Here is a 26780-nt window from a genome sequence, read left to right on the forward strand (position 1 = left end):
AAAGAGCTGCAAGCTGAGCCTTCGCCAGGTCACTGTTTTAGGCCACACAGCCTGGTTGCTCTGAAAACGGAAAAAAATCCAACTTAAATTTTCCTGAAGAATTGCTCTTTATTAATATTATGCAAATAAAAAAAATGTCCCCCAAGATTAAGTTACTTTCACAGACATAAGCACTGCAGTGCCAGTGATAACACTCGCTCTGGCAGTACAGGCTGGCTGTCAGGCTGGGTATAAAACCAGGGCCAACACCCCGAAATCAGCTCCAACTCTGATCTTGCTTCCCACACATTTTCTTTGGACTGATGAAGTTTATTATAAAGTGGAGTAGCTGCCTTTTAGGATACTCTTACCAGCGAGTTCAGTTACGTAGTAACTGCATTTTGGAGAGGCCAAAAGCCACGAGCTGCCCCAAACGGCATTTTTTTACTGAATAACTTCCACCCATCATCCAACACCATAACTGGCCTTGGGACACTTTCCCCAGTTTCCAGGTCTGACTAAAGCCACCACGAACTCGCTACGTTTGTTTAGAGAGCGCTGATGCAAAATCCCCCTTTGGACAGGAAGGTCTCCAAACAGTAATTAAACAGCCCTAAAAAGTAAACAGGACAAGAAAATCAGAACCACTCGAGCCTCAGCCTGGAGAAGCTCCCGAAATGGAGGCTTCACATCCTCTCAGTGCTGCTGCTGGAAAAGTCTGTCTGCAGAGGGGCAATGTTGTGGTCGTAGGCGGCGTATTCCGAGGCTCCGGTGCTCGCCACCTTGAGCTGCTGTGCCGCGTGGGTGAGCTGGAAGGCGGCGTCGGGGTGGGCGGTGTCGGGGAGGAGGGTGCACTCCCTCTCCAGCATGTCCGCCACGCCCTTCAGCAGCTCCAGGAACCCGAAGGCCAGCGCTGCCTTCCGCAAACGGTTCAGCTCCTGCAAGCACAGAGACTCCCTTTTAACGCCGCTCCGAGCCTTCATGTGAAACGTGGTTTTCCTTCTTTTTCTTTAAAGGTGATGGTTACTCACAGCTCGGCTGCTGGAAACTGCCCAGCTGCTCGCGAGGTAAGAAATGCTTCAAAAAAAAGGGCTGAGGATGATCACAGTGGCACGACTAAACAGTTGGATTTCCCTTGGATTTCCCTTGATCCTTTCCTAAAAATCCCCCCTTCTCTCCTCTGTGCATTCAGTTACTTTGTCTGTCTCAGCAGGGCTCCAGCTGAGGCTTCACTGACTGACCAACTGCTGCCTTGAACCAGTGTCCACATAAAATGTGGATATATTGATTTTTCTTCACTGTAAACTGACAGTGCTTATGTGCACTTCGAAGGGTGTTCATTCCTCAAGTCTCTGAGGGCTACAATACTAAACTGCTTCAGCACTAAGCTTGCAAGAGGGACAATAACTTCCAGCTACAGTCCAGTTATGGATTACTGTGATGTGGCCAAATGTGCCTGGAATTTTGTCTCTCTCTGCTTCAGTTGCAGACAAAATATGAGAGACATTTTCAGACTCAGAATGACACCTGTGTTCCTATTTCTGTCTGATCCTCCAGCTTATTTCTGCCTGGACAAGAGCATGAAATCTGTAAAGAAGTTCACCGTGGAAGGAGCAGGGGGCACAAGGGACACCTGTAAACATGACATGTCTGTGCCACCCTGACAGAGAACATGGTGGCATGGAAACCAGACCCTATAAAATGACTCAGGATGTCTCCTTTGCAGAGCATCTGTGTTCTTACAGCCCTACAAGCCTGCACAGAACATCCCACAGTCACAGACACTGTGCTTCTTCTGTTAAATGCATGGGTCAAACCTGGGCCAGCCTGCAATGTTACTCACTTTATAGAAGGTCTGAGTTTTTTCAGGGAGTTTCCTTGCATTTCTCAAGATCTTCTGTACATCTGTCTGCAGAAAAGAGGGGGAAAAAAAGTACAAAAATCTTGGCAACTGCTGGGGAAAGCTACAGGAAAAAAACCTCAACTCTTTATTGATAAATTATCCTGGCCATTGACACATTGCAGCTCACAAAGGCTGAAGCAGAAATGGTAATTATACTAAATCCAATAAACCAAGCCAGATGCTACACTGGAGACAGAGCTTTCATGAAACAAGCTATGGTTTCTGATTGCATTTTAATCAGGACACTGTGAAGAGGCAGTGTTCATAAAAATGAAAGAAAAGCAATAAAGCAATTACCTTAAACAGACAGGACACACACAGACCCCACTTTCCTGCTAAGATGGCCACTGCTGCTCAAAGTGAAGCACCAAAACCTCATCATTTTACCTGGAGGCCACTTGGTTTAATCCAGACTGTGACATTCTGGGCGTAGCTGCGCTTGTTCTTGGGCTGCAAGGGGAAAGGGCTCTTGTTGTCATCCTCCCCATAAGGATTTTCTTTTGCATCTGAGAGGAAAAAAAAAAGAAAACAAACAGGCTTAGCTACTAAGATTTGGCAAAATCATGCACAGCACACTGACTGTGTCAGAGTTACTCAAAGGAGTGCAAGCAGTACCTGAAATGGGGCCGAGCTGTGCCATCTTCCCCAGCCATGGCAGGGGCTCAGGACCAGGCTCAAAGAGTGACATCATGAGGTTTGATTTCTTCTTGCTATCAGCTTGTGAATAAAGCATTCCATACCACTCTGGCCTATGGAAAAGAGCAAAGCCCCAAAGGCTGAAAATCTTCCACCCCTGTGCCTAGACTTTGCCTCCCTCCCACTGTGTGGGGGCTCAATGTTTTGCAATTTGTACTGGCAGAAACATCTCTGTGATTAGAAATCCACAGCTTTGTCTGGCAGTGCAGAGTTCTGCACAGAACACAGATATAAATAACATAATTTATAAATAAAGCACAAATGAGCAAAGGAAGAGATTTTTCAGGCAGACATCCAGCTCCATACCCCAACTGGACGACAGCCACCATGCCTTCCACTTTGAGGCTGCCATGTAATAAAACACAGAAGTTGGGGATTTTCCCAGCAATCTGATTTGCTGAATTCTCATCTTCGGTGTCATCTGTGATCCCAGGTCCCACCTCATCCCCTTCTGGGGAAGAATAAAGACAAACAAAGAGAAAACATAAGAATAAATTCAAACACACCAGTTCTCTTCCCATGACACCACCCTTTACTGTCTGCATGCAAGAGTTAATTAATACTTTTGTAGAACAAACAGCTGCTAAATGAACTGTTTGGGCAAAGTAGTACAATAATGATACATAAATATTCCACTGCATTGTACTCACAGGCGTTAAATATTCATCTTGCACCACATATTTCATGGCTCATTATTATTTTTAGCTTTAAGTTTAGCATGTTCTACAAACAATGATGCTTTAAGGACCCTGGTCCCTCTATGAACTTCCCAAAGAACACAGTATTCAAAATAAGAAACCCTGTGTTCAAGGTTTTAATTTTAACATCAGCACACAAACTTGACATCTGGCATTTTGATAAAGCACAAAATCTGTGCTTTTAGTCTAAACCACCACAGACATTACAAGGGAAGCCTGAGGTAGTTTTTTGCTGAAAAAAACCAAACCTGCTCACCTCTGTTAAGTGCAATGGGCAGTACCAAGTGTCTGGACAAGACAGGAGGGCTGGAAATGTCAGCTATGTCTACAAACCCAACAATTTCTAGATCTGTGGGGAGACAACAGGTTTAAGTCAGATGTGGAAACAGCTGAAATGGATGGAGTCAATTTAATACCACTTCTTACACCACTGTTTTCTGAAGCAATGAGGCAGCACAGAGAACCCAAACCTCAGCTGGGGTCTCTGAATGTTAATAACCATTCACAATACCATGACTTTTTAAGATAAAAACATAACATAACTTCCATCACACACAGCTGCCCACGAGCTGTGCTACTTGACAAATACAGGATTGTGGACACTGACTTTTACACTGTAACAACCCACTCCTGTTTTAGAAATGCCAAAGGAGAGGAAAGAAATACCTGCTGCTCATGGGAGCAGTGTGCACTCGTGGGAGGGCTGAGAAAGGTTTTTCTTGGTACAGTTGTTTTTTAAAATAATTTACTATTGGCAAGAAGTGCCAGGATGACAGAGAACCTAAATCTCATAAATCTCAACTTGTGCTGCCTCACCACTTCCTCCTGATTCCACTTCTAATGGATTCCTCAAAGAAACCTCCAGAAAGATGCTGCTTTGCCTCACCTGATCCTGCAGATTCTTTCTGGTAAAGGCAACTCTAATACAAAATGCAGCCCCTTCTTCCACACATCTCTCCTGTCTCCCATGAAGTTTATGAGGGTGTTCATGGAAAGCAGCCTGTGGCTGTGTTCCAGTCTCTGCCTCTAAAAACTGGCACCCTGAGCTCTGCAAGTGCCTCTGCCCCACTCTAGCCCTTTCACCAGGCACTCATGGATGAAAGAGGAGGATGTTCTTGTCCCCACATCCCCAAACATTACACAGTCAGTGAGTGATAATTGCAGAGATGGATTGAGATGGTGAATGAAACAGTAACTACACAGCTGGCAGTGAAAAGGCAGAAATCAAATGGGTTTAAGTCAAAAAGCAATCAAAGGTTTGTTACCTGTATTAATTGCTTTAGGAATGGGGTCTATCTCCTCATCTATAATGAAAGGCTCAGGTCTGGGAAATACTTGCACATCAGATGCTAAGTGGCCACACTTGAGAACAGCATGGAATGGTGTATAAGCCAGGTCTATCAGCTTTCTAGAACACAAACACTTATTAAGGAAAACATAAAACATACCAAATGGAAATTATTTGTCTAAAGCACACTAACTTAGGTCTCAAAACTTTTTTTAAGCTACAGTTAATTTAATAGTTCTAGTGTTGCTAAATTATGGAACAGAGCAGCACATTTATCACACTGATGGCAAATGAACAATAGCTGTGGAAATTACTGTGTTCTGTCTGCCAAGCTTAAACAACTGCTATGGTTTGGTTACACAATAATTAAAATAAATATTGACCTTAACCAGCGAAGGTCAAGATGAAAATACAGGTAACAAGATCATAAAATAAAAGGAAAAAGAAGTTTAATTAGAACATCTCATATCACCAGATTTCTTATTGTATTTGTTTTCCTTTAGAGATACTAACTGGAAACCTTCCCAAAGGCCTATTATCTACTAACCCAAACATTGACTGCACATTCTTCAGGCACAGGGGGCCATCAATGGTGAAAATCTGCCCTTCCCCATTGTTTAAATCAATGAGCCTTTCCAGGCAGTCCAAGGAATCTGTGCTTTGAAGCTGTAAAAAAACAAAGGGAAATATTTTTGTTGAGTGTTCTTCTTCCTCTCTTTTTTATTAACCAGTATGTTTTAAGAAAATATACACACCACAGCAAAAAGCATCTGATTGGATGTTCTCCTGATTTTTTGTTATCTCACTTCTTTCAAAATAAAGCAACATTCTTGGTCTCCCAGGTAATGTTCTCTTATTACTTATCAGAAATAGAAAAATTATTTTAAACATTTTCCCAGTTATCCTGATGTGTAAACAACACTTCAATCCATCAATTTAATCAGAAGGATCATCCTTGACAAGAGACCTTGAAGTTGAGATATCTATTTGATGCCTAAGCAGAAAATCCTTCTGTATGGACACAGGAATATTGGTGTCAGGTCAAAAGCAATGCTATTAATAAAACCTTTTCTAAGGAACCTTAGTCAAATAGGTTTCTTTTTAAACATTGTTTATTCAGCAGAATTCTAACTCCTGTGGAGATTTTTAAAGCTGGTATTCAGATTTGCAGGAGAAAAGTAAGGGAAAGAAAACCAACACTTTTTCTTCGAAACTAAGGGAAGCTGGTTTGGACAGTGGCTTGGAGACTTCACTTTTGCTCTCACATTTCCACATAAAGCTATTATACTTTAAGAGTTGAGCATCTTTACAACAGAATTCATTTAGTCAAGAATTTAACTGTAGGTTAAGAAAACCCCACAAAAGCATTCAGTGTAATTAATGCAGTAATGGTAACAACATAAGCAGATAAATTAAAATTGCCTAATATTCCCCAGGGGGAAACTGGCATGATTTATAAAGATTACTACAATAATGCAGCAGTAGTAGATAATAACAGTGCAATAATAAACTTCTTAGCAGTCACACTTCAGCCAATAACTAACACTGGAATGTCAAGCACACCTCAAGCACAAGAACATCGAAGGACGTTTTGTGCCGCCCTGGTTGTTAATTCAGAAAAAACCCAGCAGTTATCCCCCACAACAGAGCAGAAGGAAGGTGTTAAGGACATCACCTCTTCCAGGTTGGCCATGCACATGACGTAGAGCTTGGACGGGAAGGGGAAGGGCAGCGGGAAGCGGTTGCTGTCGCTGCGCTGGTTGTGCGTGGCCAGGGAGTGGCGCAGGGAGCCGCGGCCGATGCCCAGGCAGCCGTCGGTGACAAGGACAACCTGGGGGGACAGCACGGGGAGAACTCCTGTCTGCAGGGCGCAACCAACACCGAAACATCGCAGCAGCCTTCCTGCAGCTCGGAAAAACCCCGCTCCCACCGGGATTCCCTCCGCCGGGCTGAGGGAAGGACCGCGCGTAAAATTCCCAGAAAACAGAAGATTGAACCATCCTGATTCAAACTGTGCATGGCAAATATGCATTTCCTTGTCATTAGGCAACTGCACCGGAATTTAAATTCCATAAATTTAATTTCTAAGTGTACATCAGAAGCACAGTGACTATAGTGCCAAAAAAGCAGCCTGATGCTGAGGGACTCAAGGATTCCAGGCTTATTTCCAGGTGGAAGATAAAGCCCAGTTCTCCTGCAGAATCTGGAGGGCAACTCGACTTCCACTCCAAGCCACAGAAACCATAAAAAAGTAGTATTAATTATCTTCACTCTTTGCAAACACAGCTGCAGTTTGCTCAGAACTATTAGAGCAAAAATACACATTTTTCTATTGAGTTGCACATCACATTCAATCCTTGTGGGAACCTGCACTAAGAGGTTACACTGAATAATGGGATCATTTACACTCAGCTGAGACACTGAGCAGTGAAAGAGCTGCTCCTTCAGCACTGCACAGCAACAGCAGGCATGATTTTTGGCTGGGAGGTAAGGAAAATCAAATTCAATCCAAACTCAATGTGTATTTGCTACATCCAGATTTGTATCCTCTCCCCATCCTCAGTCTCTCTCTCTCTCTCTCCAGTCTCCTCAGCTCCCATCTGAACTGTTGCTCACCAGTGATGTTTTCCTCCAGTCCAAGACCCCTGACAGCACATTCCCCACTGCCTTTCATCACCCCACCACCACCTGAAGTGCCAGGAAAATGAGCCCTGACACAAATGAGAGACCAAATTGTTGAGGTTTAATCTCTGTTTGGTTTTTACACCTTTCTGGTTCTTTGCTCTGAATGTCTGCTGTTCCCAGGGGCCTTTTATCAGCGTTGGATTGTGAAGCACTACCCAACCCATAAACCTCTATCCTTTTTCTCCTTAAGGAATGTTGCTTGAGGCATCTTTCCAGCTCACTGAGCTGCTAAATTACTGAACTTACATCAAGTGTCTCAGAAAACTGAGGGTTAAAAGCAAACTTTGCCATAAGAGGCAGCAAATCTGGAAGGCTGAGAGCTCTGAGGGCTGGCTGGAGTGTGTGAGCAGCTGCAAGTCAAATGACTCATCTGGGAAAGAAGTCAGATCAAAACACACTCAGCACAGTCCCACACTGGTGGTTGAGACCTGGAACTGCTACAAGCCCTGGAAAGCATCAGGTATTGGGGAAGGAAGGTTCTTGAATGTGTGACTGCACCCTTTCCACCCCGAGTGAGGCTCCTGGGCCAGCAGAGTGCACCCAGACCAAATGCCAAACCTGCACAATGGTGCTCCTGGGCCATATTTTATAATCCACTGCACAACAACAACACACTGGACAGGAAACAGCCTAGGTTTTACTGCTGAATATTTAAATAAACATCACCTTCTGTTCCCATTCCAGATCCATCCAAAACACTAATTCTTTGTGGGTCTGTAGCACAGGCATGTCTGAGAGCATTCAGAGTTTTCAAATTACATTTACATTTCTAATGCAACTCACAGGGATAGAATCACAGAATCATGGAATGGTTTGGGTTGGAAGGGACCTTGAAGATCATCCAGTTCCAATCCCCCTGCCAGGGAAAACTCAGGATGCACTGGATGCTACGAACAGTGAAATCAGGTGTACCTGGCATGGAATTGCTGCCCCCCATTCCTGCTGGACAATGTTGCAAACCCCCAGCAGTGCTGACTCCAGGCAGGTTTTGTCATAATCATCCATGTTACTCAGGGCTTCCTGCAAAGACAAACAGCACTGTCATTCCTGGGGGGAATATTCCTCCCAGGAGACACATACCAGTCACTCCTGGCTCTTGGTGAGTCAGGATGTTTGCTCTGCATGGTCACACAACTGCACTGTTACACAAAGGGAAAGAAAGGTGTAAAGAAATGATGAATGAAACCATGAGACAATGACAGCTGACTCTGAAAGAATTATAATATTATAAACAGAGCTCCTCAAGAGAAAAAAAATCCTTTGTATGTCTCAAAGAAACAGAAAAGTCAAAATCTGAAGCAAAGTCTAACAAGAAACATTTAGCTGAGAAAATCCTCGCAGGTGTCAGAGCAGCTACAGCCTCTCAGAGGTTCAGAAAGGAGAGAACTCTCATGAGGAGTTTGTCTCACAAAAACTCTTTGGCAGAGAGAGTAACAAACCCTAAACCTTCCATCTGCATCCATAAACCAGCTTTTCTCCTTGAAGTGAAAGCCTCACACTTAACACAGGGTGCAGCTGTGAGATGAACCTGCTAAAGGAGCCTGGCTGGGTTCTTGGCTTTCAGAATTCCTCAAATGAACACCTTAGGGAGGTGAAAACAAGTCAGAGAGGATGCCCTGGTACTCTTAACACTGCTCTAAATCTGCAAACAGAACAGAGAACTTCTTTGAAAATCTGTTTGTCCCACAATGGACAATCCTAAACCATGGTGCCCTGTGACAGCAATGTGTCATTTCCTCCTGATATTAGGTATGATAACAAGATATATATGTACAATTTTTACTGCATTCGGAGGCTTTTAGTGTCTTACTGCACTCATGGGAAACTTCCCTCTTGGATTTCCTCCCTTTCACTTCCTCCTCCCAACTTCCCATCACATCTGTGAGGCCTAAAATCACTTATTCTCATCCCTGCCCCGCTTCAACTGCTACACACCCCCAAAAGCACCTTCTCTCTGCCAAATCACCTGACCTTCTCAATGGTCCTGTCACCAGGACATCATCCTGCGCCATTTATCATGAGCAAAACCACAGGAACATCAGACAACCAGTTTTAGAGCTTTGAGGCAGCTCTTTCCCATGTTTAACTCCATCCCCACTTTTAAGTTAACTGGCCACACTCCTGGGCTCACCCACAAAACAGCAAAATGTTTCAAACCCGCTGATTTCCCCTACACTTAAATAACGACAAAACACTCCATTCCAGATGTCGTGCACAGGATGACACCACAACACACAATTTCTCTCCCGATTGCTGGTGAAATTGGCTGATTTTGGTTTAAAATGCTGAGGGTTTCCCGCTGTTGTGTTGCACCCTCCCTACCTGCAGCGTGTTGTAGTCCCTCGTAAAGGGCACCATCAGCTCCCAGAGCGATGAGAACACCACGAGGGCCGTGAACTCCAGCTTGTAGTTGGTGGCCATGTGCTCGAAGAGCATGGTGAGCCCGTGGGCCGCCAGGTGCTTGCGCTGATACTCCTCGGAGCCCTCCACGGCCACGGGCCGGGTCATGGACAGGGACACGTCCATCACCACCACCGTGGGCATGGCGAGCTGCTCCTCCCGCTGCCCTCACGGAGAACTGCGATCACCCGCCTGCAAGGGAGGAAAAGGCACAAATCCTTATCAAAGTTACGGAGAGATCACTGAAGGTGCCGAGCTGGGAGGGGCCCACGGAGACCACTCAACTCTTAACCCCAGGAGTCACACGCAGGAGGCAGCTCGCCCTCACACTGACCCCGGGGAGAAGCGACAATTACCCTTGACCCCGAAACACTTCGCCCAAAACGTGGGATTTGGCTCAGATTCAGTGGGTCACACACAGCTCATCCCGCCGGGGGTAAAGGAAGGCCCGGACACGGCGGGAGCTGAGCCGCGCTAAGGGGAGCAGCCCTGGCGCTCCGGGAGCCGCCCAGCCGGCAGCCAGCGCTCCCCACCACCCTTTCCCGCTCCGCGGGGCCGCTCCCGGAGACTCCCGGGATGTTCGGGGGGAGCGGAGGGAGGCGCGCGGGGGAAGGGAATTGGTGTTGCTCACCCTGGGCCCGCCGCGCCGCCATGGGTCCGACACGGAAAGCGTCCCCCCGGAACGCGCGGCGCGGGCGGGAAGGGCCGGGGCTCAGGCGGGAAGCGTTCTGTGGGATGTCGGAGTTGTGGGAATGCGGTGCCGCTGTAAAAATGACCGCTGTGCATGGAGAAGGGGTTAGGGATAAGCAATCCCGGCTGGGCAGTGGGCCTCCTTCTCCCAGCTGTGGGAGTGAGGAACGGGGGAAGGGAATAAATGCCATTGCAAAGTGGGGATGTGCCCCTGGAGCTGTGCGTTCAGACAGCGGTTTGCTTTAATATTATCATGGAATCATGGGATCATTCAGGTTGGAAAAGACCTCTAAGATCATCGTGTCCAACCGCTCCCCCAGCACTGCCAAAGCCACCCCTATTCCAAGTGCCACATCTACATGGCTTTTAAATCCCTCCAGGGATGGAGACTCCACCTCTGCTCTGGGCAGCAGCGCCAGGGCTGGACAACCCTTTCAATGAAGGATTTTTCCCTAATTTCCAATCTAAACCTTCCCTAGCATAGCTTGAGGCCATTTCCCCTTCTCCTGTCCCTTGTTCCCTGGGAGCTGCCCCCTCCTGTCAGGGAGCTGCAGAGCCAGAAGGTCCCCCCGAGCCTCCTTTTCTCCAGGCAGAGCCCCCCCAGCTCCCTCAGCCCCTCCTGCTGCTCCAGCCCCTTCCCCAGCTCCATTCCCTTCCCTGGACATACTGCAGCCCCTCAATGTCTCTCTTGTCACGAGTGGCCCAAAATCAAACAACAATTTTCTAATTTCCCTGTGACAAATCTGATGATCAGGCTGTTGTGACCATTAAATCTCTGGCCAGGACTGTTGTCATTTCTTCCTCTGTGGAGCTGCACCATGTCCATGCCACAGAAGAGTCCTGGACACCATCCCAAGGTTGTTGTGCCGGTGAGGGGCTGCTGCCTCCCTCTGCATCAGTGCTCCTGGCGTGGGAGCTGAGTGATTTTTCCAGAAAGAAAAAAAGAGTTTTAACGCTCCCTCTGGCATTGCAAAGTAGACACACATTGTGACAAAGGTGCTTGAATGGCATTTGACCTGTCAGCTGTAGGAGATGCCTCAAAATGGAGCTCCAGGGCCTTGTTTAAGGGTGATTTGCCCCCTGGAGCTGCCGTGAGGGTGATCCATGTCCATGGCTGGTGCTCCAATCCTGTAGTTTGTAACACAGATAATCACCTGCCCTCACACTGGGAATAACCTGGGGCAGCAGACAAAGGTATTGGCTTCGGAGATAGACCCAAATCTATACAATACTGCTTAATCCTCTTAGGGCCTGTGGGTATTAAATGGGATTGGCTGTCCCCCACTAAGGTGTCCTTCACACCTGACCCTCCCTTGCATTAGGGCTGTGCTGGCAGAGGAGACCTCCTGAAAATGGGATCATTTTCATCCATCTCCCTCTGCAACAGCATCTCCCACCGGGCTGTTAAGTACCAAAGAAGCTTCCAGCACTACACCCAGCCCTTGGAACTCCTGTTCCTCCTGGACACGTCTTTGGAAGGTAGGCTGGGGAGGTTTATTTGATTGGTTTGGATCTTGCCTGGCTGAGGCAGGAGCTGAGAAAAAGGAGTTTACCAGGAGTTAACTGTAAGAAAGCTGCTAAACTTAACCAGGCTAGAGAAACAAAGAGGTTGGTGGTCAGGAATTGTGAAAGGTTGGAGAGCTCTTAGAACTGACCCTAAGTATGTGCACATGTCTGTGTCCTCCCTAGGCCATTCTTTTAACTCTCCTGTCTTTGTTAAGGAGAGTTATTTTATAATAATGTCCAATTTGTTATACCTATTATGCAGTTCTGCCACATGCATGTTTATGATCCTTTTACATATGAAAAGCAAAGCTTATATAATCTATTTATCTAGGTACTCCCATGACCCTCTATTAGTGTTGCCTTAGTGATCCTCCCAGATATTTAAATGAAGATAATAATGCCTGTCTTGCAAGAAATTTAGGCTGATTAATTCCCTGGGTGTTATGCAAGAGGGTAAGTGTGTGATAACTTGCATGAAGAGCTTATCTGAGAATGGTTTAGAAAACTATGATTCACATCCAGTTAAAGAATAATGTAACATTTCCACTCTGGAGGAAAAATAATCCATGGAGAGTGATATTTTGAGGTAAAACATTAGAATATAGAACACTCCAGATGTGCCAAAGGGTAGATGCTGTCCAGCCCCAAATCCCTGTCTCCAGACTGTCACAGCTGCAGGATCTGTCTCTCTGGCATCTACAATTCCTCTTCCTTTCTAAATGCTGCTCAAATAATTATTCAAGATATGCTAATTACCCCCTAATAAAAGGTATGATTACAATTCCACTTTGCCAGTTCTGAATTCTACAGAAAGGCTTGGAAAGATGTAGTCATAGAAACAAATGGCTGCTCAGCACCCCCAGTTTTAGTAGAACCACAGAACCACGTTTTCCTCACACTGAGGGAAAAAACTCACCCTTGCTTGGCCACTTTCCTGGGGAGTGAAAGGCTGGAAAGCCACGGACCAGCATTGCTGGGAATTCTCAAGCAGTTCCCATCCTCCTGCTGAGCTTATTTTGGTGAATAACTGGTTTAGAAGGAGGTTTTACCAGCTTGATCTTGCCTTCAGAGCATCAGCTGTAGCAATTAAAAGTCGGTTCCTTGACAGAAGCTGTATCCTCTCCTCCTGCAGAACTCTGACCCAGTTGTTAATATTACAGAATAGCAACTGCACTCCAATGAAAACACAGTCCTTAACATCTCCTGGATGTGGGCATTTGGTGGAATCAGAATTCAGCTTGGATTGGACTGTCTCAGCCAACTCCTCTCTATTAAGCCAAACCTTTGATTATTAATCAGCACAACTTACAGTCGTATATAAAAAAAATAAACTAAACCCTGGATCTAGATCTGCCTTTACTCATTTAAGTCCATTTCTTCTTACTGAAAAATACAAGAGTGCCAGTGAAGTGTTGCTGCCCAAATGGTGGTAAGTTGCAGTACTTAATTTTTCACAGCAGATTCTCTTTTGCAGGATTCTGCATCTTGTGCTGTGCAGTTCCACTCCTGATGCTCAAGATCAGTTGGAAGCTCCAATGGTGGCTGTAAATTCGAATTGCTGACCAAGAGAAGTCTCCAGTGGCTGCTGGACACAGCTCTGGATTCTGAACCTTCAGGAAATGCATTTGCCACGGAGGAGGCGGCTACGAAGGAACCGAATCCTTTTCTTTCTTGCCACGGTGTTGGTCCTCTCTCTCTACCAGCTCCAGTTCAGCCCCTCTGCCCTTCCAGCATCACACACAGCCCCCCAACCCACGGACCCTGTCAAAGTGACCTCCAGGGACCCCCCCAGCAACAAGACTTCTGGGAGAGGCAATGCCACAGCACCCAAAATAAGGCACTGTATATATGTGGATGCTGAGCCAGCTGTGCCCGTCACTACTCCAGTGGATACAACCCCACAGCAAGAAAATGCCAGTGAAAGCCACCCAGACAAAAAACCACCCCATGAGTCCAAAGGAGAATATCCCCAGGACCTGTTCAGTGTGGAAGAACGCAGGCAAGGGTGGGTTGTCCTTCACATCTTTGGCATGATGTATGTGTTTGTGGCCTTGGCCATAGTGTGTGATGAGTATTTTGTCCCTGCTTTGGGAGTGATCACAGAGAAGCTGCAGATCTCTGAAGATGTGGCTGGAGCCACCTTCATGGCAGCAGGTGGATCAGCACCAGAACTCTTCACCTCCCTCATAGGTGTCTTCATCTCACACAGCAATGTCGGCATCGGTACCATTGTGGGCTCAGCAGTGTTTAATATCCTCTTTGTCATTGGCACCTGTGCCCTCTTCTCCAGGGAGATACTCCACCTGACATGGTGGCCCTTATTTAGAGACATCTCATTCTACATTGTAGACTTACTGATGCTCATCCTGTTTTTCCTAGACAGTGTCATTGATTGGTGGGAAAGCCTCCTTTTACTGACTGCCTATGCCACATACGTATTCACCATGAAACAGAACGTGTACCTGGAGCAATGGGTGAAGCAGGAGTTGAACAAGAAGCTCAGTGCTGTGCAGGCAGCATCAGCAGAGCATGTGAGAAAGGTTGGTGTCCTTAGAGTTCAGAGGGCAAGTTGGAAATAATTTGTTCTAGTGTAAACCATAAAGAAAAACCACATCTCCTTCAAAAAGCACATATTCAAACCTCAGAACACAGGTACTGGTCAATAATTATGGTTATAAAATGAGGGAAATGCAATCTGGAGAGAGATTCTAAGAAATTAGAGAACATCACTACCATGCAATTACTAAAGGACTCAGTTGTGGTTGCTCAGCTGCTTTCAAAGACACATGTGGGATTTTGCTTTCTTGGTTGTTGTAAAAGTTTCAAAAAGAACACTTGCAGGAACACATTCTTAGTCTAGGAACAAGATTGGACTACTCTGTGTTAAACAGGGGGAAAAGGCTTCTGTCCCAGCCCCTTGTGGCTGAGAGGTGTAGGAGGAAATTCTTTTTTCCCTCCCTGCAGCCAGGTGGGACGCTGGTGGTGTCACTTGTTACCTGATCTGCAGCACAGGAAGGGGTTTGGCAGCTTTAGCTCTCCTGGTCAGCATTTGGCAACCAGATCCAAGTGCCCAAACCTAATTCCATGCCCTGACCCCAGCTGGGTGTGCTCAGGGGGATTCTGTGCTCAGGAGGTTTGTGGCTGTAACTCCAGATTTGAGACCTTCCCTCGGTGTCTTTTGAAGGAAGAGCTGACTGCTCACAAAAAGAGTATCTGAAGGTGTCCCCAGAGCCAACCACCCTTTCAGACTTGCAGCTCTGGGCAGGAAGGGTCTCCAGAACACTTGAGCTTTGCCATCTTGAGTGTGCCAGCCCGCTCCTTCCTCCTCTGTCCCTTCTCAGCTCTCCCACAGCCCCTTTGTTCTCCTGACCTGTGCTACTGCAGCTGTTGAGCAGAGACCACCTGGTTTCAAACTCTCATCTGACATTGCAGGCTTTGCTGGTCAGTTGTGTGTCCCTGGCACTCAAACATGCTCTGCCTTCTGGTCCTGGTGCTCCACATCACTTAAGGGAAGGGAGGAAGGGGGGTGAGGGTGGTTGAAGTGGTGCAGAATTGAGAAACTGCTTCTCCTTCCTCCCCCTGGTCTGATGTTCACCCAGTGCCCATAGCTGGGAGTCCTGACAGCTCCTGTGCTACATTCCAGTGGGGTACATGTCCAAGATCCTGCAGTGACACCCATCACTGTGGACATCAATCACCACAAATTGAATCCAACCCTGCACTTGGAGCTGACAGAAAACTCTCACTAATGCAGAGCAGCATGACAGAGCTGCTGGACCTATCCCTTGGGAGAAATAAATTACAGAAATTGTAAATGTTGGAAAGTAATGCTAATCACTGTGAAAAAAAAATACCCCTTTGCACTTTCACTCTGCTGGAATTTGAGGAAGGCTCTTTCAGTAGCATCCATGCAAGTCATTGGTGTCAGCTGTCCCACCTCCTCACAGAGAGCAGCCTAAGGGATCATTAGATCCTAAAAAAGCAGGTGAAGCAGCAGAAGGGATCAGTCATTTTCATTCTTTGTTGCTTGTAGAAAAGCACTGGGGCAGCTGCAGATGATGGAACAAAGAAGCCACCAGATGTGAGGAAGCTGCAGGTAGGTCTAAGCAACTTCACAGGGATCTGAAGTCATTGCATTTTGAACCCCTCCCCATGTCAGGTCATGAATAAAAGTGTCAAATTCTGTGGCAAAAAAACTGGACAAAGCCTGTCTCGTATCAGGCACAATGCTCACACCTTGTTAAGGGGACACCTGGCTCAGTCCTGTCCTCAAAGGGCTTTTTATAAAAACCAGGAGACAGCTCAGGCTTCCCCAGTGGATTTGACCAGCAGAGTGCTATTCATCCTCTGCTTTGAACAGGCATACAGAAATTCAGAAAGTGATTTTCCTTACCTGTTTTTGTGGCTAATTTTCTGCCTGGGCTCCCAGAGCAGAGGTTGGCAGGGTCAGTCCTCCCCCCCAGCAAACACTGCACAGCTCATTCCTCCCCTGCTGGTTAAATTGCTGCCCCTTTGTCTGCCCATGGCTGGCCAGTGGAGGAGGGAACTGGGATTGACTGGGATTGTGCCTTTCCACAGCCTGGGCCAGCCCTGCAGCGGGGCAGCAGCTCGGCCTCCCTGCACAACTCCCAGATGCGCGGCACCATCTTCCAGCTCATGATCCACACCCTGGACCCCCTGGCAGAAGGTGAGTGGATGCTCCACACTGGAGGGACTTGGGTTTGCTGCCCTGGGTGCAGAGTGGTTTAACTGGGAACACAGGCTGTGTGTGTCAGTGTTTTGGGGTCAGCAACTCACCCCTGGAACGCAGCTCTGCATGTCACAGGTAGTGTCGGGAGCTCTATGTCTCTTCTGATCCAGTGCTGGGAGGACAAACACCTCATGCTTTGGTCCTGCCACATCTGCTTTGCCTGTGCCAAGCTGGTCACTGCTGTGGTGGCAGCTGCTGCTGGGGTCCCTGGAAGTGGTGACAGTCACTGCTGTCCCCCATCTCTGCTCTCTCTGACTGCAGGGGCAGCAAACATGAGTCGTGTCTTCCTTCCTCTTCTTAGCTCAGACCTCACCCCAGCCCTGAAACAGCAGCACAAAAAGAGGTTAAAACCCTTGAAGAATTATCATTTTGACAGTGATTAATATCCCAGCTGGGATTTAAATCACAAAATGAGCTCCAATTACGATGGTTAGGCCAATTCTATATGGTTTAGATTGACACCAAGCACCTCTAAAAGCTCCCCTGCACTGCTGTGGTGCCATCACTGCCATGGCAAAGTGTGTTCTCAGCACAGTGCAGGCAATGGGCAGCTCCCCAGGGCCAGGGAAAGATCAGTTCAGGTCCAGACTCTTTTAAACTGCCCAGGATGCAGAGAAGCCTCATCTCCAGACAGAGCCAGGGTCTTTGTACACAGACTTTTAACATGCTGCTTTGTATTAAACTTTAATTCGACCCCACTGTGGAGGTTCATTTTCCAAGAAATAGTGAAACACATAAAAAAAGACTTTTTTAGATTTTCTTCCCTAGCTCAGCTCATGCCCCACCCCTCCACTGCCCTACTTGTTCTTAAGAGATTACCTGCTGTCCATTCAAAGAGAGAAGGAAGCTAAGCAGATCAACACCTCTCTCCTGGCTCTCATAGAGGTTACAAAAAGGACTCTCCAGATCAAAATCCCAGCTGCACAAACTGATCAAGGGAACAAAGGAGGTTGGGTGAGGACAGCAAGGCAGAGAAGTGTCTGCTTTGACAGTCTGGGAAAGGCATCCAAACCTGTTAGGCAGCCTAACAACTCATCACAGTTTGCCCTACTGCCCTTGCCTCCTCTTCCCCCAAGAGGTGTTATCAACAGCACCAGGGTAATGCCAAAACCTTCCAAGAGGACATGCCATTGCCTTGAGCATCAAAAAGTGCCAGATTGAGGGGCTGCTGCCACTCAGAGACTCCCCCCAGCACCTTCTCATCCTTCCCACACCTCCAGATGTCTCTGTGCAGCATCTCCCACCCCAGGCCAGCACACACTTGGCTTTCTGGTCCAGGCCAGTGCCCTGGGGAAACCCTGGGACCTCAGCAGGAGTTGCAAGATGAGGCCAAGGACAGTTCCAGCCAGTTCAGCCTGGAATAGGCTGCTGGGAGGTTTCCATGCAGTTGTAAAAGCCACTGTCCCTGCTACAGAGGCTGCTATTCCAAGGACTATATTGAATAGACAGTATTGGGGGTGGGGGGCAGTTTGGATCTTCTCTGAATGAGAACTTCCCTGCTCATTCCACAGAATCATTTAGGTTGTAAAAGCCTTCCAAGAGTCCAACTGCTCCCCCAGCACTCCCCCGCTCTGTTCTTAAGTGCCCCATCTACATACCTTTTAAATCCTCCAGGGATGGGGAATCCACCACTGGTCTGACAGCCTGTGCCAGGGCTGGACAGCCCTTTCCATGAAGAAATTTTTCCTGCTATCCAACCTAAGCCTGTCCCAGCAGCCAGGCACGGTGTGAGTTACTGTCTGTGCAGCAGCCACTAGATGGGAGTGTGAGCACGTGTACTTCAGTCTGACACAAAGGGATGCAAGGATGGGCTACAACAGTCTCTCCAGAAGGTTATTCTTTTTAATGAGGAATTTCTAGCAACTTTATTCTTTTCCCCACTTTCTTTGGAAGTGTGTAGAAGCAGAGCATGAGATCTTTTCAGGATTTTCCCCATTGACACCAGAGAGAACTGTGGGGGAATGAAAAGAAAAAAGATTTTGGAAATACTCAGGAACCCTCTCATTGCTGAACCTCCAGTCTTACCATCAGATTATCCTTTAAAGTCCAGTCATGCAGGGAAGAAGGCAGAAGCTAACTTTTGTTTTTGAATGAAGAAAAAGGCTCCAGCAGCAGAGCTGCCTGTCCTCAGTATGCCCCAGTTAACAAGCTAATGGTTTTGGAAATTAGACCAGCCCAGAGCAGCAGGCAAGGTTGCAGGCCAGAGCCAAGTGAGAAGCTGAAGGCAGCTACAGTTTCTCCTTGTTTCCTTAGCATTCCATCACTTGTTAAGGAATCAAGATACAAAGGAGCAAAAGGAATAATGAGTTTGGTTTTTTATTTCCACTTTTAGACAGCAGAATCTCCAAATCCTTCAGGTTCATGCTAAATTGTAAAGAAAAAATCCTTCCTGCTGATTGTGTTGTGAAAGCCAAAGAGTGCATTAAACCCAAGAGCCAAATTCAAGGTAAAAGCTCAGCTGCCACCTGAAGTCCAGCCTGGGTGCTGTCAATCCATGCGACAGGAATTTTCCTGGAGAGCATCTCAGGGCCCCTGGACACAGAGTTGTCCTGTGTGATGGGCTCTCAGAGCTGGGGACAGAGCTGCCAGCAGTGGATGCCCCAGGGGACTGAGGGCCCCTGCCCTGCACAGCTAATCCAGCACAGCAAGGACTGAGATCAGGGACATCCTTCCTGCCCGTGCTGACCTGCAGATCAGCCCAGCTTAGAGCCAGCTCTGCCTCCAGCCTCAGTCCACACAGGAATTGTGTGTCAGAGGAATTAACACCCTTCCAGATGAGACTGATCTCCTGAGGACTGGAGAGGGGCCTGGGCCTAATCTGTTTGTGCTGACAGAGGGATGCTGAGGGCTCCACTCCCAGCCTGGGCCAGGGCAGGGAGCCAGGAGCTTCAATGTATATAATCTCCCTCAGGCTGAGCCTGACCGCCCTGACCTTGCTGACAGGAGCTTTTGCAGCAGCTTCAGGGAAAAGCTGAACAGAAAGATGCATTGCCCAGTGCTTAGAGGGGACTGGGAGCAATGGATCACCTCTGTGCTGCCCTGCACCCAGGCATGTCCCAGCACATCAGCTCAGGGGGAAGGAAGCAAAATGCTTCCCATCCCCTCTGGTGAGCTTCAGGATTGACAAGGAGCATGGAAGAGTCAGGCTCTTGCGTCCCAGCCAGCCTTTCAAAAGAGAAAAAAAATCATCATTTTGATTAGATATAGGGAAGAAATTCCTCCCTGTGAGGGTGGGGAGGCCCTGGCACTGGTTGTCCAGAGAAGCTGTGGCTGCCCCATCCCTGGGAGTGTCCAAGGCCAGGTTGGACGGGGCTTGGAGCAAGCTGGGATAGTGGAAGGTGTCCCTGTTCATGGCAGAGGGTTGGAACAAGGTGATCTTAAGTTCCCTTCCAAACCAAATCATTCTGGGATTCTATCATCATTTCATCTCAGTCCAGTGCTCATTCCAAGGCTCAGTGGAAATTCCAGTTGGTGAAAAATGTTTGTCAGACACTAACAGGAATCTCACCAGAATAGGACTTGTCCCCTGAGGTCTTAATGTCTGAGCTGGACAAAGTTATTGGACATACACCAGAATTTACTGATTTTTGTGAGGTTCAGCTCTGAATCTGATCTGCCCACACAGCTCATGGCCTCAGGCCTGCAATTTTTATTATATCAGTATCACAGTGATGTATAAAGTGGCAGGGCCCTGCCCTTGAGGCAGATGACAACAGCACTGTTCTGGTTGTGTACTCAACAGCACAGTGGATTAAATCAGTGTGATAAAACTTCCAGAGGAAATGAATTTACAGCCCTGCACGCCAGCCAAGCAGAGCGTGGCCAGTTCCTTGTGGCTCCTGTCCATGTGCAAACCCTGCAACCCTCAGCTGAGTTGTGGGGTGGGCAGCTCAACAGAGGGCACAGAGTAGAGAAAATGGGGCTTTTCTCTGAGCCTCTGTTTTGTCCCATTTCAGTGAGAGTCAGCACTAAGAGATTTGAACACAACACTGAATTATGGAGACACACACAGAGTTTCACAGTTCACTGTAAGCCAGTAATAAAGCAGCTCATCTGAGCAGAGCACAACATGGTTCACAGTGGAAGAAGCCCCCAGCAATCCCAGAAATACAGCACTGGACCCTGCACTGGTGAAGATCATCTCCTACACAGCCTGGACACCAGGAATTTAGATCAGTGCCAGCAGAGCAGAGCAGACACTTGTGTATACTTAGAGAAATCAATAATTTTCCAGGGAACTGGAAGATAAAAGGTTTTTATTTTCCCTTACCATCAGGTCCCCAGGCTGCAGGTAGCACCCTAAGGCCTCTTCAACAGCCACATGGCAAGAGGAAGGTGTCAGTTTTAGTTTGCACATAATCTAGCCTGAAAAAAATCAATAGTCCCTTAGGAACAAGATGATATTGCACTAAAACTCCTCCTCTGTTCTTTCTGCATTTGCTTCCTATGAAGTACAGATACCCTTCTGCACTGATGACCTGGAAAGGATTTCTCTTTCTTCTAGTTCTCTTTAGAATATGATAGTATTAGTTACCTCTCAAATGGCTGGTGTAATTGCTCCAGCACTAACATTTAAACATGCCAGCCATGATCAACAGCAGCAGCCAAAACCTGGGGTCCCATCCAAACAGCTCACAGGTCAGTGCTGGCTGCAGGCCATGGAAGAGGAAAGGGGCAAGAGCATGGGTGTGTAGGGGGGAGGTAAAGGGGGTTTCACAGCTGACAGCTGCTGATGGACATGTCCTCCTCATCCACAGAAAAATTTAAAGACAGGGTTGACATCCTGAGCAACATGGCCACGGCCAAGGCAGAGACCTTGGATGGACAAGGCCCACAGCCAGAAGGTGAGTGCAAGAGTTGTTTGCCTGGTTTTGCAGTGCCAGCCCTCACCTTCCCAGCACACAACACCCCAGGGCTGGCACTGAGACAGGGTCTGACACAAGGTCTGTGTTATTGCTGCTCACAGGCTGCTGTAACAGTGCAGCAGGAAACAGTGGATGGGTGTGGGCAGGAACAGCCATCCCAAAGGAGCCCTCAGTGAGACAGAGACGGGGCAGGGAGTGCTACAAGGACGTAGTGGAAGTGGCCATGGAATGGTGGAGAAGGGAAGTCAGGCCATTACAGGCAGCACTTGGGTGCTGCTGGTCTTTGGTAGACCCTTCAAACTGAGGTGTCTGTTAAAACAAAGGACCTTCAGTTTAGCTTGGAAATTTGCCAGACTTGCAGAAGAGCATGGAAGGTTCCTGCAGAGGGAATCAGCTGCACTGATTGTTTCTGTATCTGTCTAAGGGTTTGTGCATTCTTCCCTTGAATAGATTCACAGAATCATTTGGGTTGGAAGGGACCTTAAAGCCCATCCAGCTCCAACCCTTGCCCTGGGCAGGGACACCTTCCACTAGCTCAGGTTGCTCCAAGCCCTGTCCAACCTGGCCTTGGACACTTCCAGGGATGGGGCAGCCACAGCTTCTCTGGGCAACCTGTGCCAGGGCCTCCCCACCCTCCCAGGGAAGAATTCCTTCCCAATATCCCATCTGACCCTGACCTCTGGCGGTTCAGTACTTTTTGGGTTTTCTCTCTCACTGCTGACACACAGCCTGGCTGAGCTGGCTGTGCTACAACACGGGTTTGTACTGCCTGGGAAGATGGAGATTTTGAAAAACAGGAAACTTTTGTGTGGAAGGTCCCAGCTCCACACAACACAGGGACCTCAGCATCCCACAACACTGGGCCTCACCTGAGTGAGCCTAAACTTGAGAAAAATACTGTTTAAAAAACAATTGCCTGTGTGTGTTACCAACATCTCATTGACTTCACCTGTGCTCTGTGTTGTCCTTGTTTCCACACTATTACACACGAAGGTTTCCGTGTCCCTCTTGGCTACACAGGAACAGCACAGAGGACACTGCAGTTGTTTCCTTGTACGTGTCAGCACTTTGCCATTTGCTTTAGAATCCCCACCAAATGATCAGGGATTAAAGTCTGGCAGCACGTCCAAGTCATTTTTCAGAAGCCTTGAAGAAGCAGCTCCCTGGAAAATGCTCCCATGCTTCACTGGAAAAAAAACCAAACAAACAAAAAACCCCAACCCAACCCAACCCAACCAAACAAAAAAAAACCAACCAAAAAAAAACCCCAAAACAAAAAAGAAGCAAGGCTTTACATCCTTTCTGGCTTTTAAGGATGGTTTTAGTAAGATCTTCAGAATCCAGAAAGCAGCCAGGAAATACTCATCAGCTGTAGATGAGGTAATTAGCATTTCCCTTTTGTTACACGTGTCTCTTACAGCAGTTCTGGAGAGGAGATCACAGGAACATCAAGGTCTCATTCTACTCCAGGAGGGTCAGATTCTGCCCAGATTTACTAATCACAACCAACCTAGGCAGTCTGACAGGGTTTCACCTGAAATGCCACACATTTTGGGAGGGAGGTCAGATCTCCCTGCTGCCCATGGGGAAGGTGAGCCCCTGACAATTAAACCCAGTGTTCCTTCTTATTGCTTTTTGCAGAAGAGGAAAAGAAGGCCCCAAGCACCATCCAGGTAACTCCTGCCCATGACTCTGAGCCCAGCAAAGCCACACAGAAGGCAGATGCACCACAGGATGGACAGGTATTGAAATCAGGGTCACAGGCAGGAAGTGCTCCCTCCAGGCTGACCTTCACATGTACTTCCCTTCTTCCCTCTCCAGAGCTTTTGGGACAGGATCCAACTTATGTCACTGGCAGCTATATATAGACTGTGAAGTGATTTATTAATATTTGGCTGAAACATTTTGGCTTACAAACACAGATCAGGTCCAAAATATGACACCAACTGATCCTGTATAGTATTTTCCACTCCTCTGAGGCTGGGGGGTACTCCAGGGCAAGGGAAGATCCCAGGATGTGCCTGTCCTGTGCTCCCCTGTGTACAGTTCTGCTTTGCTCCCCAAATCCCTCCTTCCAGGTGATGTAATTTGGCTGTTCTGATGAGGAAAGGATTTTCAAGGACAGTTTGTGTCAAAACCTCATCTAAAAGGTGGTTCTAGTTAACAGATGCAATTTAGTTGACAATACACAGGTGCTGGGGTAGGATGAGCCTGGATCCTGCCCACAGTAGTGAGATGGGGCCTGTGGGTGCCCCTAGCCCTGTTACAAATCTGAGCTCTGCCCAGGTGAGGCCAGGGGGAATAAATGCAGCTCCTTGGAGATGTGAAAACATTGGCTTTTTAATTTTTTTTATCCTGATCTACAGCCCTCATCAAGCAGTGACAGCTCAGAAGACAGCAGCTCTGAGAGTGAGGAAGACAGTGATGAGGACAGCACAGATGATGATGATGATGAAAACGATGAGCCCTTATCTCTGGAATGGCCAGAAACAAGGAAAAAACAAGCCATTTACCTTTTCCTCTTTCCCATTGTCTTTCCTCTCTGGAGCACTCTGCCTGACGTCAGGAACCCTGTAAGAATCTGTCTTCTTTCTGCTACTGGAGTCATTAACTGAGCTATAGATTTCCTCTGGGCAAGAGTCCCCAGCTCCATTTTTCCATGTCTGCAGCCTTTGCATACTTGAAGTGCTGTTACTGCTGCAGGGGGTGGGACAGGAGGCCCAGCTGCAGTGGAACGTTGTACAGAGACTTAATTTAATAAACCACAAATTCTAGCAACTACAGGTCACCTAATCGAGCTGAAAACCAGAAATACAAATAGAAACCAGGGTCCAAGTTAAAGCAAATCAACTGCAGGGAAGTGTTTCGGGTGAATAGTTTTCACTGGGGATTATTAACTTGCCTGAAACTTCTCTCTTTTTTTTTTTTCTTTCCAAACTTGATTTTGACAGGACTCAAAAAAATTCTTTGTCATCACGTTTTTTGGATCCATCCTCTGGATTGCTGTGTTCTCTTACCTCATGGTGTGGTGGGCTCACCAGGTGAGGGGTTTGTGTTCTCTCTGCAAATCACCAGTTCAGAACTAGTAGATGGAGAGAGGCAACAGTGTCACTTGGCATTTTATCTCATGAATTACAGCTGCAGCCCATCATAACAGTAGAAACTTTGTTTTGTTAGAACTCAAAAGGGAATTTTCTATTTCCTTTTTTTTTTTGATTTGACAAAGCTTCATTCTTTTCCAAGAGCTTCCAAGGGAGTTTGTGCATCAGTGAAAGGAAAGTGCAATGAAAGGAAAAGTACTGTCAAGATTTATCTTAATTCTGACTTTTCATTGATGAATGTTTCTGTGCAGAACATAATTATCCATTATCTAATTAAAATTCTAGGAAAATAAAGGGTCTGATTCTGGAAGCTGCTAAATGATCTCAACTCCCCCTGCCCTAATGTTCACCTGGTATTCTGGGAAATAATACTTCCATCTTGTAGAATCACCCCCCCATTCTGTATTTAGTGATATATTGCACATGCACAATATAGCTGATCATACCATAAATCCAAGGCCTGTCATTTCCAAAAGCCCTCAGATCTTGTATAGCTGATGTTAAATCTGGAGAGGGAAAAAGTGGCCAACATCCAGCAGAGGTGGACTGAGGACAGCAGAGTTGTGCTGTGGCTGACTTGACCTTGCTCAGTGTTGGCATCACTGTGATCAGATTCCCTGCACTGCAGAGCAAATCCAGGATCAACAGACACTGAAATTTAACTTTCTAATCCTACAAAGCAGCAAAATGCTCCCATGTTTAGGGGATTCAGATTATTTTAACTCCGGTATGGCACAAACCCCAAAACTGCACAGAGCAACTGTAGTCCCTGTTCCAGTGCCAACAGCTCTACCCAATTTGTGTTGATTAGGTTGGGGAAACAATTGGGATATCAGAGGAAATTATGGGTTTGACCATCCTGGCAGCAGGAACATCCATCCCTGACCTCATCACCAGTGTCATTGTGGCACGGAAGGGCTTGGGTGACATGGCTGTGTCCAGCTCTGTGGGCAGCAACATCTTTGATATCACTGTTGGGTGAGTACCAGTTCAGTGCTAAAACATGCATTTCTTCTGAAATACAAAGCTGGTTTTATTCCAAACATACCCATTTATTTAATTTTAGCTGTCTTTAAATGAAGGGCAGCTGGGCAACCAGTTCCTTTAAAAAAAACAAACAAAAAACCCAAGCCCAAACCAAACAACACCCAAACGCAGCCAGGAAAGACAAAGTGTTACAGCTCAGCCCACCATCTTCACCTAATTCTCAATCAACAGAAAATTACCATTTTTTCAAGACAAAAATTCAAGAAATCTTTGGTAAACATCAAAGATTTACAGGCAGGAACAAGATCTGGTCACTCAGAAACATCCAGCTCCTGTGCAGGCAAGGGCAGGATCAGTGCCTGTATCTTCCATCATAAAGCATCAGGACATTTCTTTATTACAGCCCAAGACATTTAATTTATAGGTCCTTTCAGCCTCTTGGATTGCACTATGATAGTGGAAGCATTATCCAAATGCAATTTTGATACAAACAACATCTAGTTTAGATTTATGCTGAGCTACATGGAATGCAATCATGCATTTTTTTTCCCCCCTGTAAGACTTTGGAAAAATTGCTTAGTTATGATGCAGAAAATGAACTGCCTTAAAACATTTATTTCAATTACTTTTCCTTTACTTGCAGCTTGCCAGTTCCCTGGTTCCTTTTTTCTGTCTTCAATGGCCTCAGCCCCGTGGCAGTGAGCAGCAATGGTTTGTTTTGTGCAATTGTTCTCCTTTTCCTCATGCTCCTGTTTGTGATTATCTCCATCGCTGTCTGTAAATGGAAAATGAACAAAATGCTGGGGCTCACCATGTTTGCTCTTTACTTTGTGTTTCTGATCATCAGTGTGATGTTAGAAGACAAGATAATATCCTGCCCAGTATCTGTATGATGGCTGGACACTTCAAGATGTGTGTGAGGATACAGCAGCATCAAAAGGGGTTTAAGGTAGCAAATGTTCTACTGAAAAAAAAGGAACCAGAATTGTAACAAACTTACTGAGAATAAAATATCTTTAACTTGCTAAAAATAAATAAATCTCAAGTGGTATGTCAGCCTTTGCTGTTTTTCTTTAGGATCAGAACAGATACACTATCAAATAGCACATGTTTATGCACTCCTGGCAAAGGCTGATGTGATACAGATGCATTCAGTTTTCAGTATGGCTGATCCCCTCAAGTTAATGGAGTTGATTTTCAGCACAAAATGTTTACCCATTATAGAAATTCTT

The 26780-nt window shown here is 46.7% G+C and overlaps 2 protein-coding genes across 3 annotated transcripts; one reads left to right on the top strand and one right to left on the bottom strand.

The window, feature by feature from the left end:
* Positions 1-44: 44 nt before the first annotated feature.
* Positions 45-10325, bottom strand: INTS14 (integrator complex subunit 14). Of its 2 annotated transcripts, none has more exons than XM_051797259.1 (12): positions 10281-10325; positions 9572-9841; positions 8162-8269; positions 6240-6395; positions 5112-5230; positions 4542-4684; positions 3533-3625; positions 2885-3029; positions 2498-2631; positions 2270-2388; positions 1823-1888; positions 45-917 (listed from the first exon to the last, which is right to left on the bottom strand). In XM_051797259.1, exons 2-12 carry the CDS (start codon positions 9791-9793, stop codon positions 666-668), a joined length of 1557 nt encoding a protein of 518 aa, XP_051653219.1. In that variant the 5' UTR covers positions 9794-9841; positions 10281-10325; the 3' UTR covers positions 45-665. The 2 variants fall into 2 exon arrangements, with proteins under 2 accessions (XP_051653219.1, XP_051653220.1); XM_051797260.1 differs by lacking the exon at positions 10281-10325 and adding an exon at positions 10006-10271.
* A 143-nt stretch (positions 10326-10468) lies between these two features.
* SLC24A1 (solute carrier family 24 member 1) lies at positions 10469-26593 on the top strand. Its single transcript, XM_051797263.1, has 11 exons — positions 10469-10614; positions 11662-11818; positions 13320-14385; positions 15879-15941; positions 16424-16532; positions 21353-21439; positions 23102-23202; positions 23827-24033; positions 24412-24501; positions 25373-25539; positions 26192-26593. The coding sequence occupies exons 3-11, from the start codon at positions 13465-13467 to the stop codon at positions 26439-26441; spliced, it is 1995 nt and encodes a 664-aa protein (XP_051653223.1). The 5' UTR covers positions 10469-10614; positions 11662-11818; positions 13320-13464; the 3' UTR covers positions 26442-26593.
* Positions 26594-26780: the final 187 nt, after the last annotated feature.

The sequence above is a fragment of the Manacus candei genome, unplaced genomic scaffold (assembly GCF_025592945.1).
Source record: "Manacus candei isolate 608988 ecotype Guabito, Panama unplaced genomic scaffold, ASM2559294v1 h1tg000046l, whole genome shotgun sequence".
NCBI lineage: Eukaryota > Metazoa > Chordata > Aves > Passeriformes > Pipridae > Manacus > Manacus candei.

Excerpts from the sequence above, each read along its gene's own strand:
- INTS14 (XM_051797259.1), bottom strand. The coding sequence starts at position 9,793 with ATGCCCACGGTGGTGGTGATGGACGTGTCCCTGTCCATGACCCGGCCC. Across the intron at positions 4,685-5,111 it reads AATGTGCAGTCAATGTTTGG|AAAGCTGATAGACCTGGCTT; the intron begins GTTAGTAGATAA and ends TTTGTGTTCTAG. Across the intron at positions 1,889-2,269 it reads TTAAACCAAGTGGCCTCCAG|ACAGATGTACAGAAGATCTT; the intron begins GTAAAATGATGA and ends TCTTTTCTGCAG.
- SLC24A1 (XM_051797263.1), top strand. The coding sequence starts at position 13,465 with ATGCATTTGCCACGGAGGAGGCGGCTACGAAGGAACCGAATCCTTTTC. Across the intron at positions 14,386-15,878 it reads CAGCAGAGCATGTGAGAAAG|AAAAGCACTGGGGCAGCTGC; the intron begins GTTGGTGTCCTT and ends TGTTGCTTGTAG. Across the intron at positions 21,440-23,101 it reads ACAAGGCCCACAGCCAGAAG|AAGAGGAAAAGAAGGCCCCA; the intron begins GTGAGTGCAAGA and ends TGCTTTTTGCAG.